This window comes from Perca fluviatilis, chromosome 16, assembly GCF_010015445.1.
Source record: "Perca fluviatilis chromosome 16, GENO_Pfluv_1.0, whole genome shotgun sequence".
NCBI lineage: Eukaryota > Metazoa > Chordata > Actinopteri > Perciformes > Percidae > Perca > Perca fluviatilis.
Genome location: NC_053127.1, coordinates 2962588 through 2989308, shown reverse-complemented (window position 1 = coordinate 2989308; position 26721 = coordinate 2962588). Strand labels below are relative to the sequence as shown.

Below are 26721 nucleotides of genomic sequence, written 5' to 3'. Positions count from 1 at the left end.
TATAAATGCTGAGATGTAGTAAAGAGTCAATGTAAAGTTAGTGCAAAGTGTGGTCTAGGTAGTGATGTAGATCAGAGTTAACACAATATACAAGACCAGACAGACTATATGAATGCTGACATGTAGTAAAGAGTCAATATAGTCAATATACAGTTAGTGCAGATTGTGGTCTAGATAGCGAAGTAGATCAGTAGATGTGCAAAAATTGTGTGACAACAAAGGTGGGAAGAAATAATGGTTGAGCATACAAGGGCATGTGAATAGTGCAAAAATAGTGTAAACAGATATGATAGTGCAATGCAGGTGAAGATGTACATTTGTTAGATGATAATTCTTAAAAACACATTAAGCCCCAGACACACGGACCAGATGGCCAACCCTCAGCAGAAAAGCCAGTCGACTGATCAGTCTCCCCGAGTTGGTCCAAAAAAGTTCCTCAGAACACACCGAAGAGACGAACCATATTTCTGAAAAAATTTTAAGAAAGAAATAGGCCGTGCAGTTGCTGAATCTGTCTTCATTTCAGATCGACAAAAGTCAGTTTTAAAAAGATTTTCGTCAGATTTTGAGAGATTCTAGTCGCGCTCATCCCGCTCCCCATTTCCTGGTTAACTCTCCAAAAAAAATAAAAAAGCTAGAAAAACATGTAAACACATGAAAACGGCAAATACTGACAAAAAACACTGAAAATATAGAATGTCACAAACAAAAAAACAGTATTTAACCCTTAAATGACTTCTGTCTATTTCAGTTTACACAATTCAGCAGAGTCATCAGGATACCAATGAAACCTTAGTCCAGCATAGAGCGGCTGAGTGAATGTGGTCTGGACTCTGTGGAGGAGAGTCATGGTTTCAGAGACGCTGTAGAAGGACAGAAGACCTGCACTGTGATCCAGGTACACTCCTACTCTGGAGGACCCAGGACCTGAGATGGGAGTTTGGACTTTGTTGTACCAAAATATATAACTGTTGTTGTCACAATCTAACATCCAAGATTTGTCATTGTATCCAAAGCTACATTCATCCGACACCCCTTCTCTGCTGATATTCCTGTATGCGACTGCTACAGAAACTCCTCCTCTCCTCTCCACCTCCCAGTAACAATGTCCAGTCAGACCCTCTCTACTCAGGACCTGGTACCAGTCAGTGAATCTGTCTGGGTGACTAGAATAAGACTGATGTTCTCTCATGAATGTTGCTTTTCTGTTCCCCTCAGATAATAACAGCCATGTGTTTGCTGTGTTTGGATCCAGTGTGATTTCACGTGAATATTTTAAGAATCCTGCTCTGGTCTTGGGCTCTGGTTGTGGCAGTAAAACGTCCACTGCAGTCCCTGTCAGTGAGACGGTTGTCCTCTTCTCTCTCAGGACGTCCTGTAGTTTATCTCTGACTTCGGACAAGGCCGCTGTCACGTCCTCAAAGCAGCTCTGAGGATGGATATGGATGCTGGATGTTGATTGACTGAGTGGTGACAGTGAGGGGTAGTTGTGTAGAAACTGGGTGTGGTCCTCTGTGTGTGAGAGCTTCTTCAGCTCAGCGTCTTTCCTCTTCAGCTCAGTGATCTCCAGCTCCAGCTTCTCCTGAAGCTCTCTGACTCGACTCACTTCACTTTTCTGCTGGGATCTGATCTGCTGCTTCACATCAGAGCTTCTTTTCTGCAGGAGACGGATCAGCTCAATGAAAATCTTCTCGCTGTCCTCCACTGCTTTATAAGCAGAGCGATTGATGGCCTCCGCCTGCTGTTGAAGCAGCTTCACATTTTTCTCTCTGTCCTGGATTCTCTGCTGGATGGTCAGTCGACTCCCCTCAAGCTCTCTCTGCCTCTCAGCCCTCTCTGCTGCAGCTGAGACTGTGTCGTGGCCTTTATGTTCATCCATTAAGCACAGAGAACAGATAAGCTGCTGATCAGTACGACAGAAAATCTTCATCACCTCATCATGACGAGAGCAGACGTTCTCCTGGAGCTTCTTGGACGGCGCCACCAGCTTGTGTTTCTTGAATGTCTCTGATTCATAATGAGGCTGAAGGTGTTTCTCACAGAAAGAAGCCAGACATTGCAGACAGGACTTGTGTGCTTTGAGTTTTCTCCCGGTGCAGACATCACAGGCCACATCTTCAACTCCAGCATAGCAGTGATCAGCAGGAGCAGCTTGGAGTCCAGTCTTCTTCAGCATCTCCACTAAATCTGCTAACAAGTTGTTTTTCAGCAGGACAGGCCTCCGTGTAAACATCTTCCTGCACTGACGGCAGCTGTAGATGTACTTACAATCCTCTCCATCAAAGTGGCTTTTAATACAGTTCATGCAGTAGTTGTGTCCACAGGGAGTAGTCACCGGATCCTTCAGTAGATCCAGACAGATTGAACAAGAGAAAGTTTCCCGGTCCAGCTGAACTCCTTTGTGCGCCATTTCACCTCTCGCTCAGTGACAACGACTGTCTGAGCCTCCCTTCCTGAGAAGTGAGACTAGATTAAGCTCTGATCTAAAAACAGTGTTTGGGAGGAGTTATCAAGTTTAGCTTCATTCCTGGATGAGGAGCAGTTTGAGAGAGATACTGGGTGTTTTACAATACCCATTCTACCATTAGTATGGCAGGAATGTGTTTGTAAGTACCAATTGTATACAGACTGTACTGCAGGCCACAGTATGTACTTTTATAAGAGCAGCTGCAGTTTGTACTAAAGTAAAAAAGAAAAAGTATGCGATAAGAAACGCAGCAACACAACAGAGCTCATTTCTCATTTAAAAACTCTGCTGACTTCAGCTTTTAGGAGATAAACTCTTCTTAGAATCAGAGGGTTTGGAGACGGCTCGCCAGTTTACTACACACTAAAAACTCCTGGGTTATTTCTTCAACCCATTTTCTGGGTTATTTCTGTTGGGTTAAAATTATGGATTATTTTTTCAGAGAGTAACCATTTTCTGGGTTATAGGGCTAATATTTTGACCCAATTCCTGGGTTGTTTGAGTTTATGGGTTATTTTTCAAAGAGTAACCCATGTTCTGGGTTATAGGGTTGGCTTTCTCTCTCTATAATGTATTTTTGCGCACACACACACACACACACACACACACACACACACACACACACACACACACTCACTAATGAGTCATGACATGGAAAGAGTAAAAAACGTGACATAACGTATAAAATCATTACATCAGATCATATCATATGTGTATAAGTTTAGCTTAGTAAAAAGAGGTCTATCGATTTTATAATTATTTTATTTAGGTTCGTTTTATTCAAGTAACGTTATAAAATATAAATCCAACACAATATGCATTGCGAATAGATACCAATAAAGGACTATGGTGGGCGGAGACAGAAACACATTGAGGAGTGCGCTCTATCTGGCACCCCGCCCACTGGATCTTCACACAGGAATAAAAAACGAGTGCACCTCTTCAACTGGCGTAACCAAGTCACCCCACATCGTCTCTCGGTGTCTTGACATCGGACCAGCGGCTTATTTTCTCCTCTAAACAACACTTTGGTTCCTGGGGCAGGGAGGCGAGGTAATCATTTTCATTTTACTGGTAGTTTGTTTGGGTTGAAATAACCCAGAAATTAGTTGGTCCCTTTTTAACCCAGGAGTTGGGTTATTTTTGACCCAGGAGTTTTTAGTGTGTAAATGACTGAGTTGTCGGTTATTAAATTTATATTGTTTAAAAAAATCCAAACACAGAACATGGAAGATACATGAATGAATCACATGTTTTTGTTAGTAAATAGCAAATGTGCAAAGTAACTAAAATCTGTGAAATATATAAAATAGATTTAGCGCCATCTTAACCATCATCAAAATGCTGCTGACATGTTAAATATAGTTCGGCCTAGGACAATAACACATCCTGAGAGGGTTTCTTCTGAATGATGAGGGCTTTAACTTTTGAATATTTCAGGTTATCTCTACTCTCTCCAAAGCCACACACACACACACACACAAGCTGGGAATGACATCACACCTGAGTTGACTGCGTTCCATTAACAACTGCAAGAACAGATGGACATATAGTAGAGAAAACATCCTTAAACAGTCGAGGAGGGACACTGTCACTTGGAAAACCTGAGGTCTTCAAGTGACCAACAATCGTCTACCCTATCTATAACCATTTGACAAGTGGAGTTAAGCCATGAGCTTAGCTCCTCTAGATCATCACAAATAGAGTCTGGTATGGCACTATTCTGACTGAAGACAGATGAGAACTGAACAGCACCTATAGCAGCAGCGCGAGGTTTAAATGTATTACAGGCAAGAACAGACTCAAATAATACAGGCATGTGGTCAAAAAATGCTGCATCACAGATCTCTAAATTAATAATAGGCAAAACAAGGATAAAACAAGGTCAAGTTTGTGCCCGCGTTCATGTGTGGGGCCAGACACATATTGCATCTGCATTAAAAGAGTCAATAAGATATAAAAAGTATTTTGCCATTGGCTTGTCAGGACAGCACACATGGATATTAAAATCCCCAACAATAATAAAGTCATATTTAGGCGTGATTTTAGCCAAAAAGATTGCAAAGTGATTTATTAAATCCTTATTATATTTGGGAGGCCGATAGACCACTGCACACAGCACTGTGTGAGAGCAACCCAGCTCGAATAAGCTGAGTTCAGAGCTTGTGTGCGTGGATTCTAGCAATAACGGTTTACATTTATAGTCATTCTTGTAGATAGTCGCTATTCCTCTTTCTCGGCCCGATCTCCGTGGGGAGTTAAAATAACAACAGTCATGCGGCAATAATTCAGAGAAAGCATTAAACTCACCAATAGTCATCCAAGTTTCTCTCATAATAAAGAAATCCAATCCAGGTGACGTGAAGAAGTCATTCAGGATAATAGTTTTTTTCGCTAGCTATCTTATGTTGACCAGGCCGAACCTGGCAGGAGCCGCTGGGTCTGCGGCGTTGACTGCCCTGGGAACCCGACACACAGCCGCAGGTTTCGCAAATTCACCCCGCGCCAAAGGGGACGAAGATAGCAGGGGCCACGGGGCTGTAGGCCCAACACCCCAATCACACCGACAATAGGTACCAACCAGGTGTCTGCCGGGGCAGGTTCCCACAATTGCCGCAAGATGGAGAGGCGAGAGACCACACAGTATTCACTCCGGGAAATTGGCCTTTATCCTCACCAGCCGTCCGCTGCGTTTACCCCTGTGGCGGTAGCATTTCAAGTGGAGCTGTGGGTCGGCACAGGTAGGATGGGATCCCCTATAGAAGGGGCGGCAACGTTTTATATCCATACTCTGACTTTACTAGGTCTTTGGCAGAGAGTTGAATATCCAGTAGTGCCTGGCGATCATACACCAGTAGAGGGTTAACATTTTGTGCAACTAGTGACAAAAACAGCGGTGACAGACGACTATTCGCTAACACTGGCGCCATCTTGCCTCTTGCCCACAAAACCCCAATAGCCTACGTATTGCTCAAATGACACAATGTACACAATGTACTAACATCATGCACAAATGACATAATGCACAGCCCCAATAGCCTACATATATACAAATGACACATTTCCACATAGCCTATGCAGTACACAATGACACACACGGGACACAATCCCTGGTCTCCTGGGTGAAAGTCCTGTGTTGTTTGACCCATCCTACACCCCGACCAACCTCCCTACGCGGATTTTCACTGTTTAATACTACTCGCTACGGCGTAAATTGACACGCAATCGCAAGGAATTGCAGTGTAAGTTAATGGAGGCCAAACGGCGTTGATAAACACGCTAAAAAGCGAGTATGTGTCTTTACAACATGCCAATAATGGCATATGAATTGGCATGTCACACATACGCCACTACATGAGATCAGTCTGCTCTGTTAATCATTTGTTTTATACACAGGATTAACCTTTAGTCAATCACTTATGCCAACTGACCAACCGTTTCCCATCAGGCCAAATTCCATTCACTAACTTTATCACATTAGGTCATCAGCCTCCTCCCTGACCAAACTGGTCACGCCCTCATTTCCTGAAATCAAACAGCCTGACTCAATAACACCAAAGACTTTCTATTCATGTAGTTATGTGTATACAACAGAATGAAGATCTCTGGGAGTTTTACAATTTAATAATGACTAATCCATTTATCTTTGCAACTCTAGAGCAATGACTAAATAAACTATCTCTGATTTTGCAGAACAATTAGCAAAGCTGAAGACTGAAATGGACAAGCTGAAGCAACAATTGCAAGGTATTGTTTAAGGGTGCACGATTAAGAAAATGTCACGATTCAATTCAAAAACAATTCTCAATTCAAAAACAATTCTCGATTAAAAAGATTCACGGTATGTAAATGTAATTACTTTTCCCATGTGATTGCAGTAGACATACAATTTATAAAAAAAGAAAAACATTCAAAAATAAAGAAAAATGAAGAAACAAACATTAAAAAACAAAAATATTAATCGATTTTGAATCGGTAGAGCTTGAATCGCGATACGAATGTGAATAGATTTTTTTTGTACACCCATAGTATTGTTCTGTGATCATTTTTCTTGCTGCCATCTCTCTCTGTCTCTCTCTCTCTCTCTCTCTCTCTCTCTGTCTCTCTCTCTCTCTCTCTCTTCCTGAGAAGTGAGACTAGTTTAAGCTCTGATCTAAAAACATCATGTACAGTGTTTGGGAGGAGTTATCAAGTTTAGCTTCATTCCTGGATGAGGAGCAGTTCAAGAGAGATACTGAGCTTGTTGCAATGCCTATTCTACCATTATTTTTTGTAATAACCAATTGTAAGCAGTACTGTACTGCAGCCAACAGTACATACTTTTATAAGAGCAGCTGCAGTTTTTACTAAAATAAAAATAAAAAGTATGCGATAAGGAACGCAGCAACACTTGTTTACAACAGAGCTCATTTCTCATTTAAAAACTCTGCTGACTTCAGCTTTTAGGAAGTAAACTCTTCTTAGAATCAGAGGGTTTGGAGACGGCTTTCCAGTTTACTAAATTACTGAATTGTCCTGTTATTAAGTTTATATTGTTTACAAAAATCCAAACACAGAACATGGACGACACATGAATGAATCACAGCTTTTTGTTAGTAAATAGCAAATTTGCAACTAAAATCTGTGAAATATATAGAATAGATTTAGCGCCACCTTAACTATCATCAAAATGCTGATGACATGTTATATATAGTTTGGCCTAGGACAATAACACATCCTGAGAGGGTTTCTTCTGAATTTTTTATTTTATTTAACCTTTATTTAAGCAGGTAAGCCGTTGAGAACAGGTTCTCATTTGCAATGGCGACCTGGCCAATAAAAGTGTAGACAACATACAGTTTCACATTCAATACAGTACAAGAACACAGAAAACAATAGGCTACATCAAGTGCAGAATAAGTGGGCGTTACAAATGCCAGCACGTAGTGAGGTGCAGTAAGTCGATGGATATGCAATATACATGAACAGAGAGTCTACATCACTGCTGAGATGGTGTAAAGAGTCAATAAACAGATAGTCTAGTGGTCTAGTTAGTGAAGTAGATCAGTTATAACACAATGTATATGAATAGACAGTCTAGATAAATGCTGAGGTGTAGTGAAGAGTTAATATACAGTTAGTGCAAGTTGCGGCCTATTAAGTGATGTAGATCAGTAATAACACAGTAAGCAGTAATCAGTCTATATAAATGCTGAATGTAGAGAAGAGACAATATACAGTTAGTGCAAAAGGTGGTCTAGGTAGTGATGTAGATCAGTAATAATACAATGTGCAAGAATAGACAGTCTGTATGAATGCTGACATGTAGTAAAGAGTCAGTATAGTCAATAGACAGTTAGTTCAGATTGTGATCTAGATAGCGAAGTAGAGCAGTAGATGTGCAAAAATTGTGTGACAACAAAGGTGGGAAGAAATAACGGTTGAGCATACAAGGGCAGGTGAATAGTGCAAAAATAGTGTAAACACATATGATAGTGTAGTGCAATACAGGTGAAGATGTGCATCTGTGCAACTATGCAATGGGGCATGACAGAGATAATGGAGTAAGGGTTTGCAAAAACGGTGGGTGAAAGACGGGGAACAATTAGCACATGCAGTGATCGGACAGGAGCATGGACAGAGCTTTGAAGGCAGTTAGTGGGATAAGGATTTTGAGTCTCAGGGTTTTTTGTAGTTCATTCCAGTCATTTGCAGCTGAGAACTGGAAGGAGTGGCGTCCAATGATGAGGGCTTTAACTTTTGAATATTTCAGGTTATCTCTACTCTCTCCAAAGCCACACACACACACACACACACACACACACATACACACACACACACACACACACACACACACACACACACACACACACACACACACACACACACAAGCTGGGAATGACATCACACCTGAGGTGACTGCGTTCCCACATGTTTTTACTGTGTCTGCTCTGTCTCTGTGGTGTTGTGTGCAGCAACCGGGTGGGGGGGTCGGGGTCACAGAGCCAAGTCCACGTTGCCCTGCAATGTGATGGACAACCGGCAGCTGCTGGAGGAGAAGAAGAGACACTCTCAGCACAGACACCCCCCCCGGTGGCCGCCAGCGGGAAGACAGGTCTGCTGCTAGTAACATGCAAACATGTATGTATGTATGTATGTATGTATGTATGTATGTATGTATGTTTGTATGTATGCATGTATGCATGAATGCATCCATACATACATCCATACATACATACATACATACAGTACAGGCCAAAAGTTTGGACACACCCTCTCATTCAATGCGTTTTCTTTATTTTCATGACTATTTACATTGTAGATTCTCACCGAAGGCATCAACACTATGAATGAACACATATGGAAGTATGTACTTAACAAAAAAATGTGAAATAACTGAAAACATGTCTTATATTTTAGATTCCTCAAAGTAGCCACCCTTTGCTTTTTCGATAGCGCTGCAAACCCTTGGTGTTCTCTCAATGAGCTTCATGAGGTAGTCACCTGAAATGGTTTTCACTTCACAGGTGTGCCTTGTCAGGGTTAATTAGTGGACTTTTTTCCCTTATTAATGGGGTTTGGACCATCAGTTGTGTTGTGCAGAAGTCAGGTTGATACACAGCCGACAGCCCTATTGGACAACTGTTAGAATTCATGAGATCTTTGGTTCCAACCGCTGTGTCTTTGTGCGATGCAGAAAAGGTGAACGGATGGATTCTACATGCCTGGTTCCCACCGTGAAGCATGGAGGAGGAGGTGTGATGGTGTGGGGGTGCTTTGCTGGTGACACTGTTGGGGATTTATTCAAAATTGAAGGCATACTGAACCAGCATGGCTACCACAGCATCCTGCAGCCATCCCATCCGGTTTGCGTTTAGTTGGACCATCATTTATTTTTCAACAGGACAATGACCCCAAATACACCTCCAGGCTGTGTAAGGGCTATTTGACCAAGAAGGAGAGTGATGGAGTTCCGCGCCAGATGACCTGGCCTCCACAGTCACCGGACCTGAACCCAATCAAGATGGTTTGGGGTGAGCTGGACCGCAGAGTGAAGGCAAAAGGGCCAACAAGTGCTAAGCATCTCTGGGAACTCCTTCAAGACTGTTGGAAAATCCTTTCACGGGACTACCTCTTGAAGCTCATCAAGAGAATGCCAAGAGTGTGCAAAGCAGTAATCAGAGCAAAGGGTGGCTACTTTGAAGAAACTAGAATATAAGACATGTTTTCAATTATTTCACACTTTTTTGTTAAGTACATAATTCCATATGTGTTCATGCATAGTTTTGATGCCTTCAGTGAGAATCCACAATGTAAATAGTCACAAAAATAAAGGAAACATTGAATGAAAAGGTGTGTCCAAACTTTTGGCCTGTACTGTACATGTGTGTTCATTTCCGGAACAATCCCGGAAATGAATACACAACCCAGTCTCACGTCAGTTCGTGATGGCATTATGAAATTAAATCTATTAGAACGTGATACCATTACGTTATTGTGAAGATTTACGTGTTGGGGTCACGTTTTTTAAACTAATGTATTTCAATGAGAAGCATCTTACGTAATCACAGCACGAAACTTTCTGCCACTTGGCTGCAGCAGAGAAGCTGGATACAGCTTTGATATTATTGGTATTTTTAGCCCAATAATCGCTTATGTTGTTTTAATCAACATTTATTCACCAGATCTTATCACGGTTTATATGTATTTCTTTTAATGGTATTATTTCGGTCTATTTTGGCCAGGGAAGCTGGATTGCTTTGTTGTTTGATATTTTTTAAATTGTAACGCTACAACTTTCAAAATGTATTTAGCTGTTATCATGGTATGCATTTCTTTATTTTAATAATATTATTTCGGTCTTATTACCGGTGAAATATTACAGTAAATAAGACAGAACAGTAAGCTACGATATGAGCCGAGCTGGGCGCATTCAAAGCCGATGTCCCACGATGCAATGCGGGCATTCATTCACAGAATCAGACGGCGATCAGCGGGTCTATAACGCCAGTATCGCTTCAATGTACGTAAGGGATCACGTAGAGCGTTGTTATAGCGAATACAACAACGACGGGGTGATCAGGACCCCGACGCCAATCTTCTTCTAGCGGATTTATTGATAGCTCTCCTCCAGAGGGAACAGAACTGCGTCCATGGCAACGCTCTGCTATGCATGGCAACGGTGTGTTATACTTAGCAACGGTCTGTTATGAAGAAAATAACAGACACATTGTACATTAGAATATAAGCAAGCCATGTAATAAATATATATAATCAGTAGTTTTGTCACCAGCAACAATACGTTGCTCAGTTTTGTTCCAATAAGTTATGCATCGTAATAACGGTTTAAAAAAAATCAGCTGAAGACTCCGGAAGTGACGTCGTAATTACTGCTCGGCGGATAGAAAAGGCAGCAGTGCAGGGACTGGAAAATTCACAAAAAATAAACTGACGCAGAAACAGAGGGAATGGCTACAAAACGATCAGACAAGACACAAAGGGATTCACAGAGGTTAAATACATGAGGTAAGGAGCAAACAAGGAACAGGTGGTAACATCAGGTGTAACACATCAGGGCGGGGCAGGACAATCAACAAAAGCGGGAAAACTCAGGAAGTAAATCGGACAAGACAAGACAGAAAACCAGACTATCAAAATAAAACAGGAAGCGGGAACAACAGACAGAAAACATGGCATCAACTAAACACAGAAACTTAACACTAGACAACACAAGGGGGAACAGAACACAGGAATCAAAACACAATACACAGAACAGTAATATACACAACAGAAATATACAGAAACCCATAAACGGGACAACAGAAATAAAAGAAAACCCAAGGCAACACACCGAAACCACAAGATTTCTCATAAGTAGAAGTTGGTAGCGTAAAAGTTTGGATACACCCTGGTTTTTTTTAAGATGGGGAACACACTGGTGTCATCAGATTTTAAAAATAGAATCGTTAAATAGGTGAAAATAGCTTATTACCATATTTGACAGTGCTTACAGTGGATAAACTTTGGAGACCATATCTACATGATAGCTGGGGTCCAGAGCTTTCTATAACAGCTGGTTTTATGTGTGTAGCACCTTCTGTTGCTAAATGACATCAGCTGAAGACTCTGGAAGTGACGTAGTAATTACCACTCAGCGGATAGAAAAGATTGCTGCACGTAAAAGAATAAAACAAATTGCTGCACGTTGTATGTGAGAATTTATACAATAAAAATACCAATAATGAAAAAATTGTGTTTTATGCTAAGCACTTTGATTTGCCTTGTCGCAGAAAAATACTAGGCCTATATAAACAAACTACAGTTGAGTGTTTAGAACTACAGCCTAATGGCTTGTTGGACTAATGGGCATTTGTTTTGACTTGTAGGCTACAAAATAAACTACTTACAAAGAGAAGCATTTTTCATTTTATTTTCCATGCATAGTTATTTAAAAATGCAATTTTCTAATTTTGCAGTTGATGAATGTTAATAGCAAAGACTAAAGGGGAAAAAAAACATGAGGATATTTATGTGTGGGACTTAATTTGATTTAACATCACACTGCATTACTTGTTTTAAATAACTGACTTTTTTAAAAATAATTTATGGTAGGCCTATCATATTCATTATTATTCAGAAGATGATCCTCATATATATCAGCATGGTTACAGCTTGTAGCTATAATCTTTGTAGCCTTTACTGAGACTACCTTTTCTAAATTAAGAAGGGGCTAGTTTTAGGAAGCATTTTAAGCAGATTTTTGCTGAGGTTTTTGTTCACAGAGATGTATAGCTTTGTATGGGTATGTGTACACAAACGTGTTTTGGCATTTTTGGCACACTCAGCCTACTGCACACAGACACAAATACTTTTGCATATTCTGCTAAAATAGAGACCAGAATGTGGTGCCAAACCAACAATCTCATTCAACGAGGATGAGGAGTTTCATTCATTCATTCATTTCATTTATTTGTATAGCACAAGTAAACACAACAGAAGTTGACCACAGTGCTTCACATAACAAGAGTCAGGAGAGATAATTGAATAAAACATCCTTCATACAGCAGAAAACATAAATAAAAATAAGAATTTAGAGAAATGCACGCTCCAAGAAATAAAACTTTAGTTTGAGTTTAAACTCATATAAAGAGGACAGCGATCTCAAGGAGACGGGTTAAATATGGTAATAAGCTATTTTCACCTATTTAACGATTCTATTTTTAAAATCTGATGACACCAGTGTGTTCCCCATCCCAAAAAACCCCAGGGTGTATACAGAATTCTACACTACCAACTTCTAGTTATGAGAAATATACCAATATATTTACAAGTCCCATTATAGACATGGCCCAGAATCTGTTACAAAGCTTGAGCACTTGTAGTTCTTCCGGGGTGGGTGGGAGGATTTTATTATTGATTTTTATTATTGATACTATCTTTATTGTTTAACTCCTCAAATACAACGTTAGACAAAAACATCAATATTACGAATATTATGTATTTGTATCTTTTCTATCCGCCGAGCGGTAATTACGACGTCTCTTCCGGAGTCTTCAGCTGATTTTTTTTAAACGTTATTACAGTGCATAACTTACTGGAACAAAACTGAGCAACGTGTTGTTGCTGGTGACAAAACTACTGATTATGTATATTTATTACATGGCTTGCGTATATTCTAATGTACAATGCGGTCTGTTATTTTCTTGATAACAGACCGTTGCTAAGTATAACACACCGTTGCCATGCATAGCAGAGCGTTGCCATGGACGCAGTTCTGTTCCCCCTGGAGGAGAGCTATTAATAAATCCGCTAGAAGAAGATTGGCGTCGGGGTCCTGATCGCCCCGTCGTTGTTGTATTCGCTATAACAATGCTCTACATTATCCCTAACGTACATTGAAGCGATACTGGCGTTATAGACCCGCTGATCGCCGTCTGATTCTGTGAATGAATGCCTGCATTGCATCGTGGGACATCGGCTTTGAATGTGCCCAGCTCGGCTCATATCGTAGCCTACAGTATCGTAGCCTACTACCTGTTCTGTCTTATTTACTGTAATATTTCACCGGTAATAAGACCGAAATAATATTATTAAAATAAAGAAATGCATACCATGATAACAGCTAAATACATGTTGAAAGATGTAGCGTTATAGTTTTAAAAATATCAATAAACAACAAAGCAATCCAGCTTCCCTGGCCGAAATAGACCGAAATAATAACATTAAAAGAAATACATATAAACCGTGATAAGATCTGGTGAATAAATGTTGATTAAAACAGTGGTTATTGGGCTAAAAATACCAATAGTATCAAAGCTGTATCCAGCTTCTCTCCTGCAGCCGAGTGGCAGAAAGTTTCGTGCCGTGATTACGTAAGATGCTTCTCATTGAAATACATTAGTTTAAAAAACATGACCCCAACACGTAAATCTTCACAATAACGTAATGGTATCACGTTCTAATAGATTTAATTTCGTAATGCCAGCATGAACTTACGTGAGACTTTGTCGCTTATTTGAATTTTTTCTCCTTTTTCCATCATCATTTAATTGTTTTCCAGGTCCAAGGCTAAATCTATCTCTGACATCACTGCATTCTTCCTCTTTATACAGACATTTTTCTATCAAAAATTATTCACGCTGGTTAGGGGGTACATGGCTTAAAAACACTGTTCATAAGGGGTACATTATTGAAAAAAGCTTGAGAACCACTGGTATATAGTACAGTATATAGTTTTTTTTAGTATAGGTTGAAAATAGTATCAAAAACATAGAAAAGAAACACAGTAGAAAGAAGGAAGGCAACACTAGGGCAACAAAAGATTTCAAATATGCGACAAACTTTGAAAAAAGTGACAAAAACTTTGGAAAAAAATCAGAAAATACACTTAAAAGTAAGGAAGAAAGACAATAATCGGTCAAAACAAATGACAAATCCTTCAAAAACAGGTGACAAACTTCAACAACAGCAACAAAACTGAAAAACATTTTGCATAAAATGTCACGTACCCCCTGCAGTCCTCCAGAGTACCCCTAGGGGGACACGTACCCCCTGTAGTCCTCCAAAGTCGCCCTAGGGGGACACGGACCCCCTGCAGTCCTCCAGAGTACCCCTAGGGGGACACATACCCTCTGCAGTCCTCCAGAGTACCCCTACGGGGACAAATACCCATATTTGAGAACCTCTGCTATGTACTATATATACTAAAAAAACTATATATTGTACACTATATGAAATACATTTGTGTCTCTTTTTGCTGTTTTCAACTTCTAGCTTCTCAAATATTAAGAGTTGAGAAAGTAAACTGAACTTCCTTTGGGGGTTTTAGGAAACTATTTCCCAGTCTTTTACCGACAAAATGAATAAAAATGCAGTAACTTTATATAGACAGCCCGATCTGCCGGAGGTTTGATTCCTCCCTGTAGCTCATGCTGGAAATCTGTACGTTTATCTATCTTGCTTCCGTTACAAATCTGCAGGAACCAATCACAAACTGGCTTTTCTTACCTTGGCGCACTATTGGCCAGTTTAACACGATGATGATAGAGAAGCCACCAAGCAGCTTCTTGTTTACATTCAACATGGCGGCCACCGAAGCACAGCAACCGGTTGATGCCGCTGTTGCTGCTACGTCACCCAGATTGTTGCTCTGATCTGATTGGTTGGTCCAATCGCGTACAGAGTCATTTGAACTCTGCCCGTTGATCCCGCCTCTTGTGGAATTGAAAATACAGAGCAGACTCCCCCAGACTAATGCTCAATCTGAAAAGATTCAGCAGCTGGCCGGCCAGCCTCTTCCTCTCCTCCTCCTCCTCCTCTTCCTCCGCGGGGAGGAAGGACGCCAGCGAGGGCGCCGGCGGCGCCAGAAAGGAAGAAGAAGAAGAGATGGAGGAGGAAGACGACTTGATGCTGCAGAAGATGTGGGGCGCCATGATCAAACAGAAACAGGAGTGCGTCTCCACCAGGAACAAGAAGAGACGGCTGGACAACCTGCCCTCGCTGCAGATCGAGATCAGCCGCGACAGCAGCGAGGACTCAGATGCCTGAAGGGCCGGGGGGAGGTCAAGGGACCAGGGTGGGGGGGCAGGGGGGACCTGGGCCAGGGGAGAACATGTTCTTCTTTTTCTGAACTTCACATCTTTTCTCCATGAACAGAAATATAAAGAGCAGACTGCAGATCTGAGGCCAGTGTGCTGGTTCTCTTTAGCTTTATTTTGTGTCTCCAGGACAGATTTACTGAACGGGTCCCGATCCAGGTGGCTCTGAGGGTCCAGGGGGCCCCCAAGGGTCCAGGAGCTCTAAGGGTCCAGGGGCTTTGAGGGTCCAGAGGGTCCAGGGGCTCTGAGGTTCCAGAGGGTCCGGGGGCTCTGAGGGTCCCAGGGGCTATGAGGGTCCAGGGGCCCCTGTTGGAAGTGGCTGTTAACATGTCTTGTCAGTGTAAAGTAGAGATCTCCTGATGGTGTTTTGTTGTTTTAATATCCAGATCCAATCAACAATGTGTAAAGAAACACAAACCCCAATAATAGTAATAATAATAATTAAAGCTGCGAGCAGCGATGGACGGGCCCTTGCGGGTCCTGGCGACCGTGCATTTTCGCGGCCCTCAGACACCGCAAATCGTCAACAATGAAAAGGGAACTCCCTGCCAAGTTCAACGATACCTCACACAAGGCTCTACGTCATACGGTTCATTATCTGTGAAAAGGAGCGTGGCTAAGGCATAGGGGGCAGGTCAAACCATCACCAATTAAAAAGGAACTGTCTGCTGAGTTCAATGACACCTCACACAAGATTCTACCTTAAATGGTTCAAATGTTATGAAAGGGGGCGTGGCCTGAGTAAGTGGGCGTGGTTAAAGTATAGGGGGCGGCTCAGTATAACATGTTGACCACACATTATAAGTTTCATGTAAATCAGATGATGTTTGTCATATAAGGTGCATTTCCTCTTGCCAGCGGGGGGCGCTATGACCAAAAGTCAATTTTGGCCTATAAATGTCCTCAGGCCTGGACCCTTGTCAATCCTGAGAAATTTCAGGCAGATACGACAACGTACACTCAAGTTACAACAACTTCTTTGTTCATTGCTAAACACTCAAAATGGCCGCCACGCCACGCCCACACCGTCTGACGAAAAGTTTTCGGGGCCGAGTTTGAAGTTGATCGAATGAAATCTCTAGGAGGAGAGACGTGTAAATGGCCAAAATCGTACTAATTTCGAACTTTGAAATCAAAATGGCGGACTTCCTGTTGGGTTTAGGGTATGGCTCCAATGACGTTTTTTGTACAGTTTCACATGTTACATATGTGTACCGAGTTTCGTGAGTCTACGTTAAATGCACTGCAGGGGCAACATTTTTTTTTTTTACTTTGTAGGGGGCGCTAGCGAGCCATTTATGTGCGCCTATTCCCGAAACCCTTAACATACGCATATTTTCACCAGAATTGATGCAGACTTGAGTTTTTGAATATGTTAAGGCCCTCAAAAAGCCAATTCATTTGGTGTAATAATAATTCCTTCAGTTTCAATAGGGCCTTCGCCGCTGTTGGCGCTCAAAACACAAGACTTTCACCCAGGAAACAGGTGTTCATGTCCTGAAGAAGTTAAGGAGAAAACACAAGACTTTCACCCAGGAAACAGGTGTTCATGTCCTGAAGAAGTTAAGGAGAAAACACAAGACTTTTACCCAGGAAACAGGTGTTCATGTCCTGGGGGTGTTTTAATCCAAACCACCCTCTTTTCTTCTAATCTTAACTAGTCATATTGGTGTCTAAACTTAACTGTTGTCGCTGCATGACGTTCACTTTTTTGTCGGTTAAACTCAACTGTAACGGCCGCTGAAAGGACCGCCCCTTCACATTGTTCTGTACCCGGCTCAAAGTCACCTTTTCACGGCTAAATCTAACTATAAACTAGGGCTGTCAGCAATAACACTTTAATGGTGATGCAATTAAGGGCCGAGCATAACGTGTTTCATTTTTTGTAATCGCATGCCGCCATTTATTAATTTATTTTACATTTCACTGGGCTTCGCTTCATGCCTAACAGGCTACTATTTTGACCCTTTGCTGCACCTTTACTTATCATCAAGCTGACATACTTCCTTGTAACACATCCCACTGCTGCAGGCTCAGAGCCGGCTGGACGCATAAGTGAACTAAGCGGCTGGTTAGGGCCCCGTGGCTACCCGAGTGCCCCCAAGAGCGCTTGAAATGTCTCACAATAGAGCTCATAATAGAGCTGATCTATTTAAAGATAGGGTTGCTGCTAATTGGTCTCATATTAGTCTTTAAATGCTTATTTGCACATTATGAGTGCTTAAACTGATATTTACAAACATAAGTTGGTTTAGTGCCAAGTGTAGTGGCAACACTACAATGTGGAGAGTCCCCAAACCAAATTCTGCTTGGGGCCCCACAAAAGTCTTGGGCCAGCACTGTGCAGCCTGCAGGCATGATGGAGAAAGACAGCAGAAAACAATTCTGAATGGCGCTTTTTATTTTCCCAAACTGCTGGGGCCTCATGTATAAAAGACTGCGCAGCTTTCATACCAGAAGATGGCGTACGGCCAAAACTCAAAAAGTACCAACGCACAGAAATATTCACATGTATAAAACTGGGCGGTCCTGCACACCTTTCCTTTATACATGACAATCAACGTGAAATTGAGCGCACGTGAAAGAGCCACCGACCCCGCCTTGCCTCCTCCCATAAATTAATATGGAAGGCTATAAATGCGCCCCCAATTCTTTGTCCAATCACAGCTGGTAATACCTCTGCAGATGGAAAAAACTGTAAGGTGCTGATCACGGGGGGGTGGAGGCGAGAATAGTTTTTTCTCTTTGTAGTTTTGTCATATTGGATAAGCAATAAAAGAAAATGCCAAGTGTGGCAAATGGTGACTCCGAACCATTGCAGAAATTTAAAAAAATGTCGGCGGCAGCGCCACACCAGTTAAAGAACAACATGTATCTCAGTGTCAGTCCAAATTACGCACAAGAAGCAGTGTGAACTCACTGATGTAATGCCATTTATTTATTAAGTGTTAGTAGGCTCAGTGAAACTGAGTCCAGCGCGAGGAAGACCCGACTCAGAGGAGGAGAGGTTAGTGAGACCAGACTCAGAGGAGGAGATGTTAGTGAGGCCAGCGTCTCCACAGCAGGTGACAGTGCGCATGGATCAGCTGCACCACGCATGGATGAAATAATGAAATAGTAAATAGGACTACAGTAACAGAAATATGTGTAGAATTAAGACAGTCAATACGGCCCAGTGTTTGGTGGACCGGGTACACCTTGTTCAATTAATAGTCTACAAATCATCCACAGGATCAATTACGCATCATATGAGTTTGCCCCCCCAACACAGCGTTTGTTCCTGGGGAGATGGATCTGTGCGTCCCGCCTCCTGTATGCCATGAATAGGCTCATTCAAGATGAGCTACGCCTCGCCTGTAAAGTGGACGAGAGCAGGCGGCAGCAGCTGGGGGCGGTGACAAAAATCGGCTCTCAAGTCAGTTTCCAGCTGATTCCAGCAGCCTTCAGGCTGAACAGGAAGTGACAGAAACACTGTGGTCTGATTCCGATTTAATAAAAGGTTTTCAGACCCATATATCAGTGTGTACACAGTCTCCAGTTGTTTTTATTATGACAGAGTAGCTGTGAAAATGCTCTACACGCAATCTGTTGATTTTAATTACCAACAGACTGTAGATGATCTGTAATCTGAACAGATTTAGTCTCTCTGACTTCTAAACATAACTATCAGCCACACAACATGTGGTCTATACAGAATAAGCCTTTAAATCAGACAAATAGCAGTTAAAATACCTCCAATTCAAAATCAATAAAAAGTTTATATGTCATCATATTGAGTCGATTTTGAACCAATCAGCTGTTAAATCAGCTGAGAGGCCAGTACAATACAAATGTTTTATGGAGATTATGGGTGAGATTAAATAAAGTCATACTTCTTCTCAGTCCTGAGCTGATTTTATGTTTTCTTTCAGCTAGTTTTAATTTAGTTAGAATCCAGAAAACGTGACGCAGGTTTTAAATCAGCCTAAATACATGCTTATAACACAGCTTATTATACAGCTTATAACACGTCTACTCACAGGCCAGAAAGTCTCTCCGGTGAGTAACTACCAATTTCCACCAGCTGGGTAACGGCTGTGGATCTGCTCCGGAACAGCGGCGGAGTCGTTAGGTTTCCATTAAAGTCAGTGTGTGTATTTGTGTGTATAATGTGTATAATTATAGCAGTTCAGACTCCAGGACTGATCATTATATCCAAACAAACTGTCGTTACGGTCTCCTTTCCTGCTGATTCCTCTGTAAGTCACTGCTACATCAACCTTTCCTCTCGTCTCGACCTCCCAGCAACAGTGACCAGTCAGACCATCTCTACACAGCAGTTGATGCCAGGGGTCAACCTCTCTGGATGATCAGGATAAGACTGATCCTCCTCCACACGTGTCACCTTCCTGTTGTCGTCAGACAGTTTGAGTTGTCTGTGCACTGTGTCGAGAGTGAGTTCAAAGGAATCTGACGGAGAGAACAAGACACAACACAGCTGCAGTTATTTATTTGATTATTTAATTACTTTTGGGGCATTTTTGGCCTTTATTTGATATGACAACTAAAGACAGGAAAGGGGAGAGAGAAAGCAAGGGAATGACATGCAGCAGTGGGTCAGACCTGAACATCAGGCCGCTGTGGTAAGAACTGAGTCTTAGTACAAACCCCATTTCCAATTAAGTTGGGACGTTGTGTAAAATATACATAAAAACAGAATACAATGATTTGAAAATCCTTTTTAACCTATAGTATATTCAATTGAATACATTACAAAGACAAGATTTTCAATGTTCAAACTGGTAAAAAGTTTTTTTGCACATTTGCACTCGTGAAAAGATTGTTGATATTTGAATTCAACTGGCAAACAGCTACAACCCCCCCCCCCCCCCTTCGGAAGCTCTGCCCTCCAGATTCACAGACAGATAACTACTGGCCGACCGGCACTTTCACAAGCTGCCTCCACCCCTTCCCACCATCAACTGCCGCTGCCTGTTGCTGATTGACTTGAATCAGGGTCCAAAGTTAGCACCTTCGACTAGAAAAGTGCTGGTAAAATATGCAAGTGGCTGGTAGATTTGCTTCAGCACACAGCCAGCGTACGGTAATGTCTTCCATGAGTTCATCCAGAACTCCCAGTCAGCAAGCATGTTTACTTAGTCTGTTTCTATTTGCCGTTGTTTTTCAGAAAGAACCGGGCTGGTTAAAGTTAACTTAACTGAAGTTAGAGAGGTCTGCTAAAACAAGCACTAAGGTTAACTAATGTCAGTTAAATGTTAGGCTGTGACAGACAACAGCAGAGACAAACAGACTTTACTTTCGATTTGCGAGCTCCAGGTGAAGTCGGGAACACGGTTGTTGTAGATGTAATATTACGGTAAAGCCAGAGGCTGACTGCGGTCAAGCCGTCATGATGACTTCAGAGGTTTGAATGACTGATGTCACAGTTTGATGAATAAAATTATAAAACACACTTACACTTCCTCAGACCTGGTGTCAACCATCTGACTCCAGCAGGCTCCACCCTGAAAGTTGGAGGGGGGGGGTCAGAGCAGCATTGAAACATGGACATTAAATCACTCTCACACACATATTAGACGTTTTCAGACCAGAGGAACTTGTATTCTTCTGAGAACCCAACTTTTTGTTGTTTTTGCACTGCAGGTGTTTTGAGACTCTTAAACTTAATTCTGCAATGGAAAATGTAACTATATGGCTTGAAAATTCTCACCTGTGTCTAAATGTAAAGAAAACTGTTTTTTTCAAAGACACACTCCGCTTCAGATCGTGAGCACAAAGTCTATGTGTCTGGTGAGAATATTCAAGTTGTCTCTCATGTCAAATATCTTGGTATCATCCTTGACTCCAACTTGTCTTTCAAAAAACAAGTGAAAAAAGTAATTCAAATAACTAAATACAATATCGCCAATTGTATGTATATATAAGAAGCTGCCTAACAACTTCAGCAGCAAAATTATATTTGAATTCAATGATTATTCCTCATCTACTATATCGTATGACAAGCTGGACGCAAGCAAACGATACAACCCTTAAGTCTGTTCTCACTCTGTATAAACAGGCCCTCAAAGTGCTAGACAGAAAACACAATACTTATCATCATTGTAAAATTCTTAACTAATATGACATCCTTAGTTGGAAAAATCTAATCAAATACAATGACACCTGTCTAATATTTAAGATCTTAAATGGTAAAGCTCCTCCACCACTCAATTCTTTTATTAAACAAAAAAACTAAGACTAGAACCACTCGGTCGGTTCTGAGAGGGGACTGTGTAACCCCTTACAGGTCCAGTTCCTTTAGTCAAAATTTATTTTCTGTTAGAGCTTCTAATAGGTGGAACACTACCAAATGAAACAAGAAGCTGCACCACTTACCATAATTTTACAAAAAGTCTCAAGACCTGGCTTATTATTGTTGTTAGTACTGCTGACCTCCTGCTAACATTTTTAATGTTTTGATATCTTGCCTGGTATCAAACTTAGCTCGCCCCGCATTTCTTGGATATGTATGAATAATTAATTTGTATATTAACTATTTTTACCATCATATTAACTTGTCCTATTATAATCCCTCATGAGTGATGTAGCTTATTTTATCTTTTCGTTATGGATTGTTACTGTTTTGCATGGTTGAACAGTGTTAGAGGATGGCTTGTGGCCGATGTTGCTTGGCTGTTTTTGGATGCTTGCATGATTTCTTGTACTAAATGTGGATGCTGTTTGATGTGTAAATATGCTGGTGCTTTGCTGCTTCCTGTGGCTCTGCATGGCAAACAGGGACAGCTTGTCTGTTGCTCTAGCTGTCTGTGTGGTGTCTTGTTGACTTCTGTCTGTGTAGTTTAACCTGTACTAATGTCTTGTTGACTTCTGTCTGTATAGTTTAACCTGTACTAATGTATTGGGGCTGCAAGCTGCTCTGGTCTAAAATCATCTGGCCAAAAGGACTACAGTTGAAAATTAACTGGCTGGCTAACACTGGCACATTTACAGAAATGTTGATTAATGTGTGTTGTCCTTTATAAATAAAGAATATGAATAAGAATAAGAGACCTTTTAGCTCCTATTCTAGTGACTGTGCTCTCCCAGCACAAGAGGCACTTTACACAATGATTGGTCGAGACGTCAGTGTACGTCTCTGATTGATCACATTCATTCACACACTCTTGTCACAGCATAGACAGCACATTGGTTTCTGCTAAGCTAGTGAAACCTGTACTGGATCTATGTCTGTAGAAATGAAAGATATCCTGGTAATAATTTGATCACTGGGATATTTCTCAAAATGACAGACAATTTCTCTACCATGCAGAGATGTGTCCAAACTGCATACAATATTAACAATAGGGAGCTATAGATGATCTCCTTGGAGACTTCCTACACAAATATCTCCTTTTTATGTTTACCAGTGTTTCTACCTGAGAGTGTCCAGTCTCCAGAGAGGATCCTCCAGTCCCTCAGACAGTAGCCTCACTCCTGAGTCTCCTGGATTATTGTACCTCAGGTCCAGCTCTCTCAGATGGGAGGGGTTGGAGCTCAGAGCTGAGACCAGAGAAGGACAGCCTTCCTCTGACATCAGACATCCTGACAGACTGAAAACACACAGAACAACACACAGGAACCCTCTGTCAAGATGTGGCGCCATGTTTGTTTGTTGTCCAGGTAAATTTTTACAGTGGCCGAGATGGTTCATCGGAAGTTCAAAAGCTACAACGGAAGTTGTCGATTTTAAGCCACAATGGAAGTGAGCATCTACGGAGCCCCTTCATGTCAGCTGAAAAAAAAGAACCAAGCCCAACAGATATTTAAACTGGCACACAGATTCACAATCTGTGCCCTAGGATTTAGTTTTTTTCTACACAGCAAAGACTGGACTGAAACATTCTGCTATAGTAACGTTAGCTCCCAGGGATTTAAGCTTTTATTTATCTAATCTTGACAATATAACTTGCGACAACACATCTGTTAAGGTACTTAGGGGTATGACTGTTGGTAGGTAGGGGTCCAAACCTGAGGGGGCTGGGATCGACGCCTGCAAAGCAGCATCGATGCCAGATCCAGTGGTGCTGGGATCCCTATTGTTTTTGCTGTGTTTTTTAAATTATTATTATTATTATTATTATTATTATTATTATATTATTATTATTATCAATGGTATAGTGGTATGTTCATGTTTGTTGTTATGTAGGTTGTTGATACTCAGGTCCAGCTCTCTCAGACTAGAGGACTGGGAGCTGAGAACTGAGGACAGAGCTTCACAGTTTCTCTCTGACAGATTACAGCCACTCAGCCTTAAGAGAAAATGGTAAGGAAATAGTTATTTATTTTTCTCCCCGGGTGAAAGATAGCGTAGAGAGTAAATATATAGAATAGAGTATTTAACGCTCATCACCATGAGGCCATTTTTACAATTCCTTGTCCGTCTGGTTTTATTTTCTAAAAAAGCTTGTAAAACATCAACCCTGTTGTCTATAGTCAATCAATGTACATCATTTTTTTCAGGAAAAACTGGGCTATTACAATATTTGTGCTGTAGTGAGGTCACTTGAATGTAAAAAAAGGTTGAATGACCTTAAAGACAAATAAATAAAACGGAAAATGAATCTCACAGATATTTATTGATATCACACACAGAGCAATAAAAGCTAAGCCAATCTCCTGTCTAAATCAGTTCCCATATGTCTTGGGTGTCAAACTGTGAAGAAATAAAAATAACTTATACAGTTGACAAAATATATACACTATTTTGCCAATAATCAAAATAATAATGTCATATTTATTGATATCACACACACAGCAATTCTACACAAGCATTTGTGTTGTCTACAACAGTTCTATATATTTGGAGTCATCCAGTGCAAAAATAAACATAATGAACATTATAACTCATATAAATGACAACTATTTACAACAGTGACGCCATTCTTCTCTGTAGAACGGTAATAGACCGGAGTTACCTCTCTTTTTCACTTTACTCTTTGTTCTTGCTCGGAATCCCTGGAGTGAACTCCTTTTTCCACTACATAGGCTTTGTGTGACGGACCTGCCTCCCAAATGTCAACACACTCTCGCAAAGCATCATGGGAGATTTATACTAGACAGTAGCACAGAGCTAGCGGCAGAAATGACCGAAAACGTGATAAATTATGGACATCAAGTGGATAAATCTTGGATGTAAGAGTTTGGATTTATTGCTGAACAACTCCGAAAAGAGGCACAATTAAGTTCCAGGCTGGATTGAAAACCTTCTGTAAAGGCTACAAAGACACCAAAGACACCCCCGTGATGGCTAACTCCTTAGAGAAGTCAGTAAGCAGCTACATTAAACCGTTATTAAATTATCTAAATACTAATCAGAGATGCCGTTTGTCATCTTGGACGATGCCTTAGGGCTCTGATGAATAAATCCCACTTACAGAGCTTTGTTGGAGGCTTTGACCACAGGCAGCAGCCTCAGAAAAGCCTCCTCTGAAATCTGGCGAAGATTGGCCATTAGGGTGCGCTATAATCAATGTAGACAAGTTTTGGCCCTTTCCAGGCCTGGAATTTGCAATTTTCAAATTCCATAACTTTTCCAGTTTTTTTCAAAACGTATGAACCCTGTATGTTATTAACCCTTAAGGCTCGGACACATAGAGCCGATAATCGGCCGTTGGACAGTCAGGCAAGGTCAGCGACTCAAGTCTGTTCGGTATGTTCTGTGCTGTCGTCAGTCCGAGGGGCCGTTGGCCTTCATTTTGGCTGATTTGACATGTCGGTGGGGCGGGCATTGCCAGCAGTCGGACTCAAATGACCCATCTGATTGGTAGAGTGCTAACCCGGAAACTGGGAGTGGAATGAGCGTGACTAGAGTCTCTCAAAATCTGAGGAAAATCTTTTAAACTGACCTTTGTTGAGCTGAAATGAAGACAGATGCAGCAAACTATTTCTCGCTGAAAATGTTTTCAGTAACACCTTTCGGTGAACTATATTAGTACAATATGAGATCGTATTCTGAACAAGCTGCTATGACAGTCTTTGTCTTTGAATTTCTGGAGAAAACAGACCCACGTGGCGCGTTCGTCCAATCGTGCCATTTTTCTTTTTTTGGGCAACAACACAGATTAGCGCCGCCTGCTGTTATGGAGACGTATTACGTCTTGTCTCTTCGGTGTGTTCTGATGCATTTTTAGGTTCATTTTGTGCCGGAATTGTCCTTTAAAATATAAAGGATTTCTAGATCTCAGCCACAGTTCATATTTCATGCTTTATGACGTGTGATTATAAATAAAAACAAAATACAAAAAAAATTCAACGATTTTCTGAAAATTGTAAAATTTTAGTCCTGATATGAGATGCGCTATTTAAATTAAGTGAAGCTTAAAGTTTATAGCAATATCTCAAACAAACAATAACTTGATCTGACCTGGGAGTTTCCAGTATGCAGTGTGGACTCTTCATTTCAGCCGACAGTTGCTCCACTCCTGAATCCTGCAGGTTGTTGTTACTCAGGTCCAGCTCTCTCAGACTAGAGGACTGGGAGCTGAGAACTTAGAACAGACCTTCACTTCTTCTCTCTGACAGATTACAGCCACTCAGTCTGGAGAGACAACGTTAAGGAAATAGTTATTTATTTTTTTCCCCAGTTGAAAGATAGCGTAGAGAGTAGATATATAGAATAAAATATTTAATGATGAATACATCCCACTTACAGAGCTTTGTTGGAGGCTTTGACCACTGGCAGCAGCCTCAGAAGAGCCTCCACTGTAGCAGAGTATTTCTTCAGTTCAAACACGTACAGATCTTTCTCTGATGACAGTAAGATGAAGACCAGAGCTGACCACTGAGCAGGAGACAGTTTATCTGTGGAGAGACGTCCTGATCTCAGGGCCTGTTGGATCTCCTCCTCTAGAGAAAGATCTTTCAGTTCATTCAGACAGTGGAACAGATCGATGCTACTCTCTGTAGACAGCTCCTCACTGATCTTCTTCTTGATGTATTTGACTGTTTCCTGATTGGTCTGTGAACTACCGCCTGTCTGTCTCAGCAGACCTTGTAGGATATTCTGATTGGTCTGCAGTGAAAGACCCAGGAGGAAGCAGAGGAACAAGTCCAGGTGTCCATTTGGACTTTGTAAGGCTTTGTCCACAGCACTCTGGTAGAAACCTGTTGATGTTGTTTGTTCTTCTGACATCAGGTTGA

General features: G+C 41.3%; 1 protein-coding gene and 1 long non-coding RNA gene across 2 annotated transcripts; both read right to left on the bottom strand.

Moving 5' to 3' along the window:
• Positions 1 to 705: 705 nt before the first annotated feature.
• Positions 706 to 2427, bottom strand: LOC120543766 (tripartite motif-containing protein 16-like). The gene has a single exon (XM_039776999.1). The coding sequence runs from the start codon at positions 2408 to 2410 to the stop codon at positions 743 to 745; it is 1668 nt and encodes a 555-aa protein (XP_039632933.1). The 5' UTR covers positions 2411 to 2427; the 3' UTR covers positions 706 to 742.
• An 18573-nt stretch (positions 2428 to 21000) lies between these two features.
• Positions 21001 to 25979, bottom strand: LOC120543773. The gene is made up of 3 exons (XR_005636394.1): positions 25946 to 25979; positions 22959 to 23132; positions 21001 to 21047 (listed from the first exon to the last, which is right to left on the bottom strand). It is a non-coding gene; the product is annotated as an uncharacterized LOC120543773 (long non-coding RNA).
• Between the last annotated feature and the right edge of the window lie 742 nt (positions 25980 to 26721).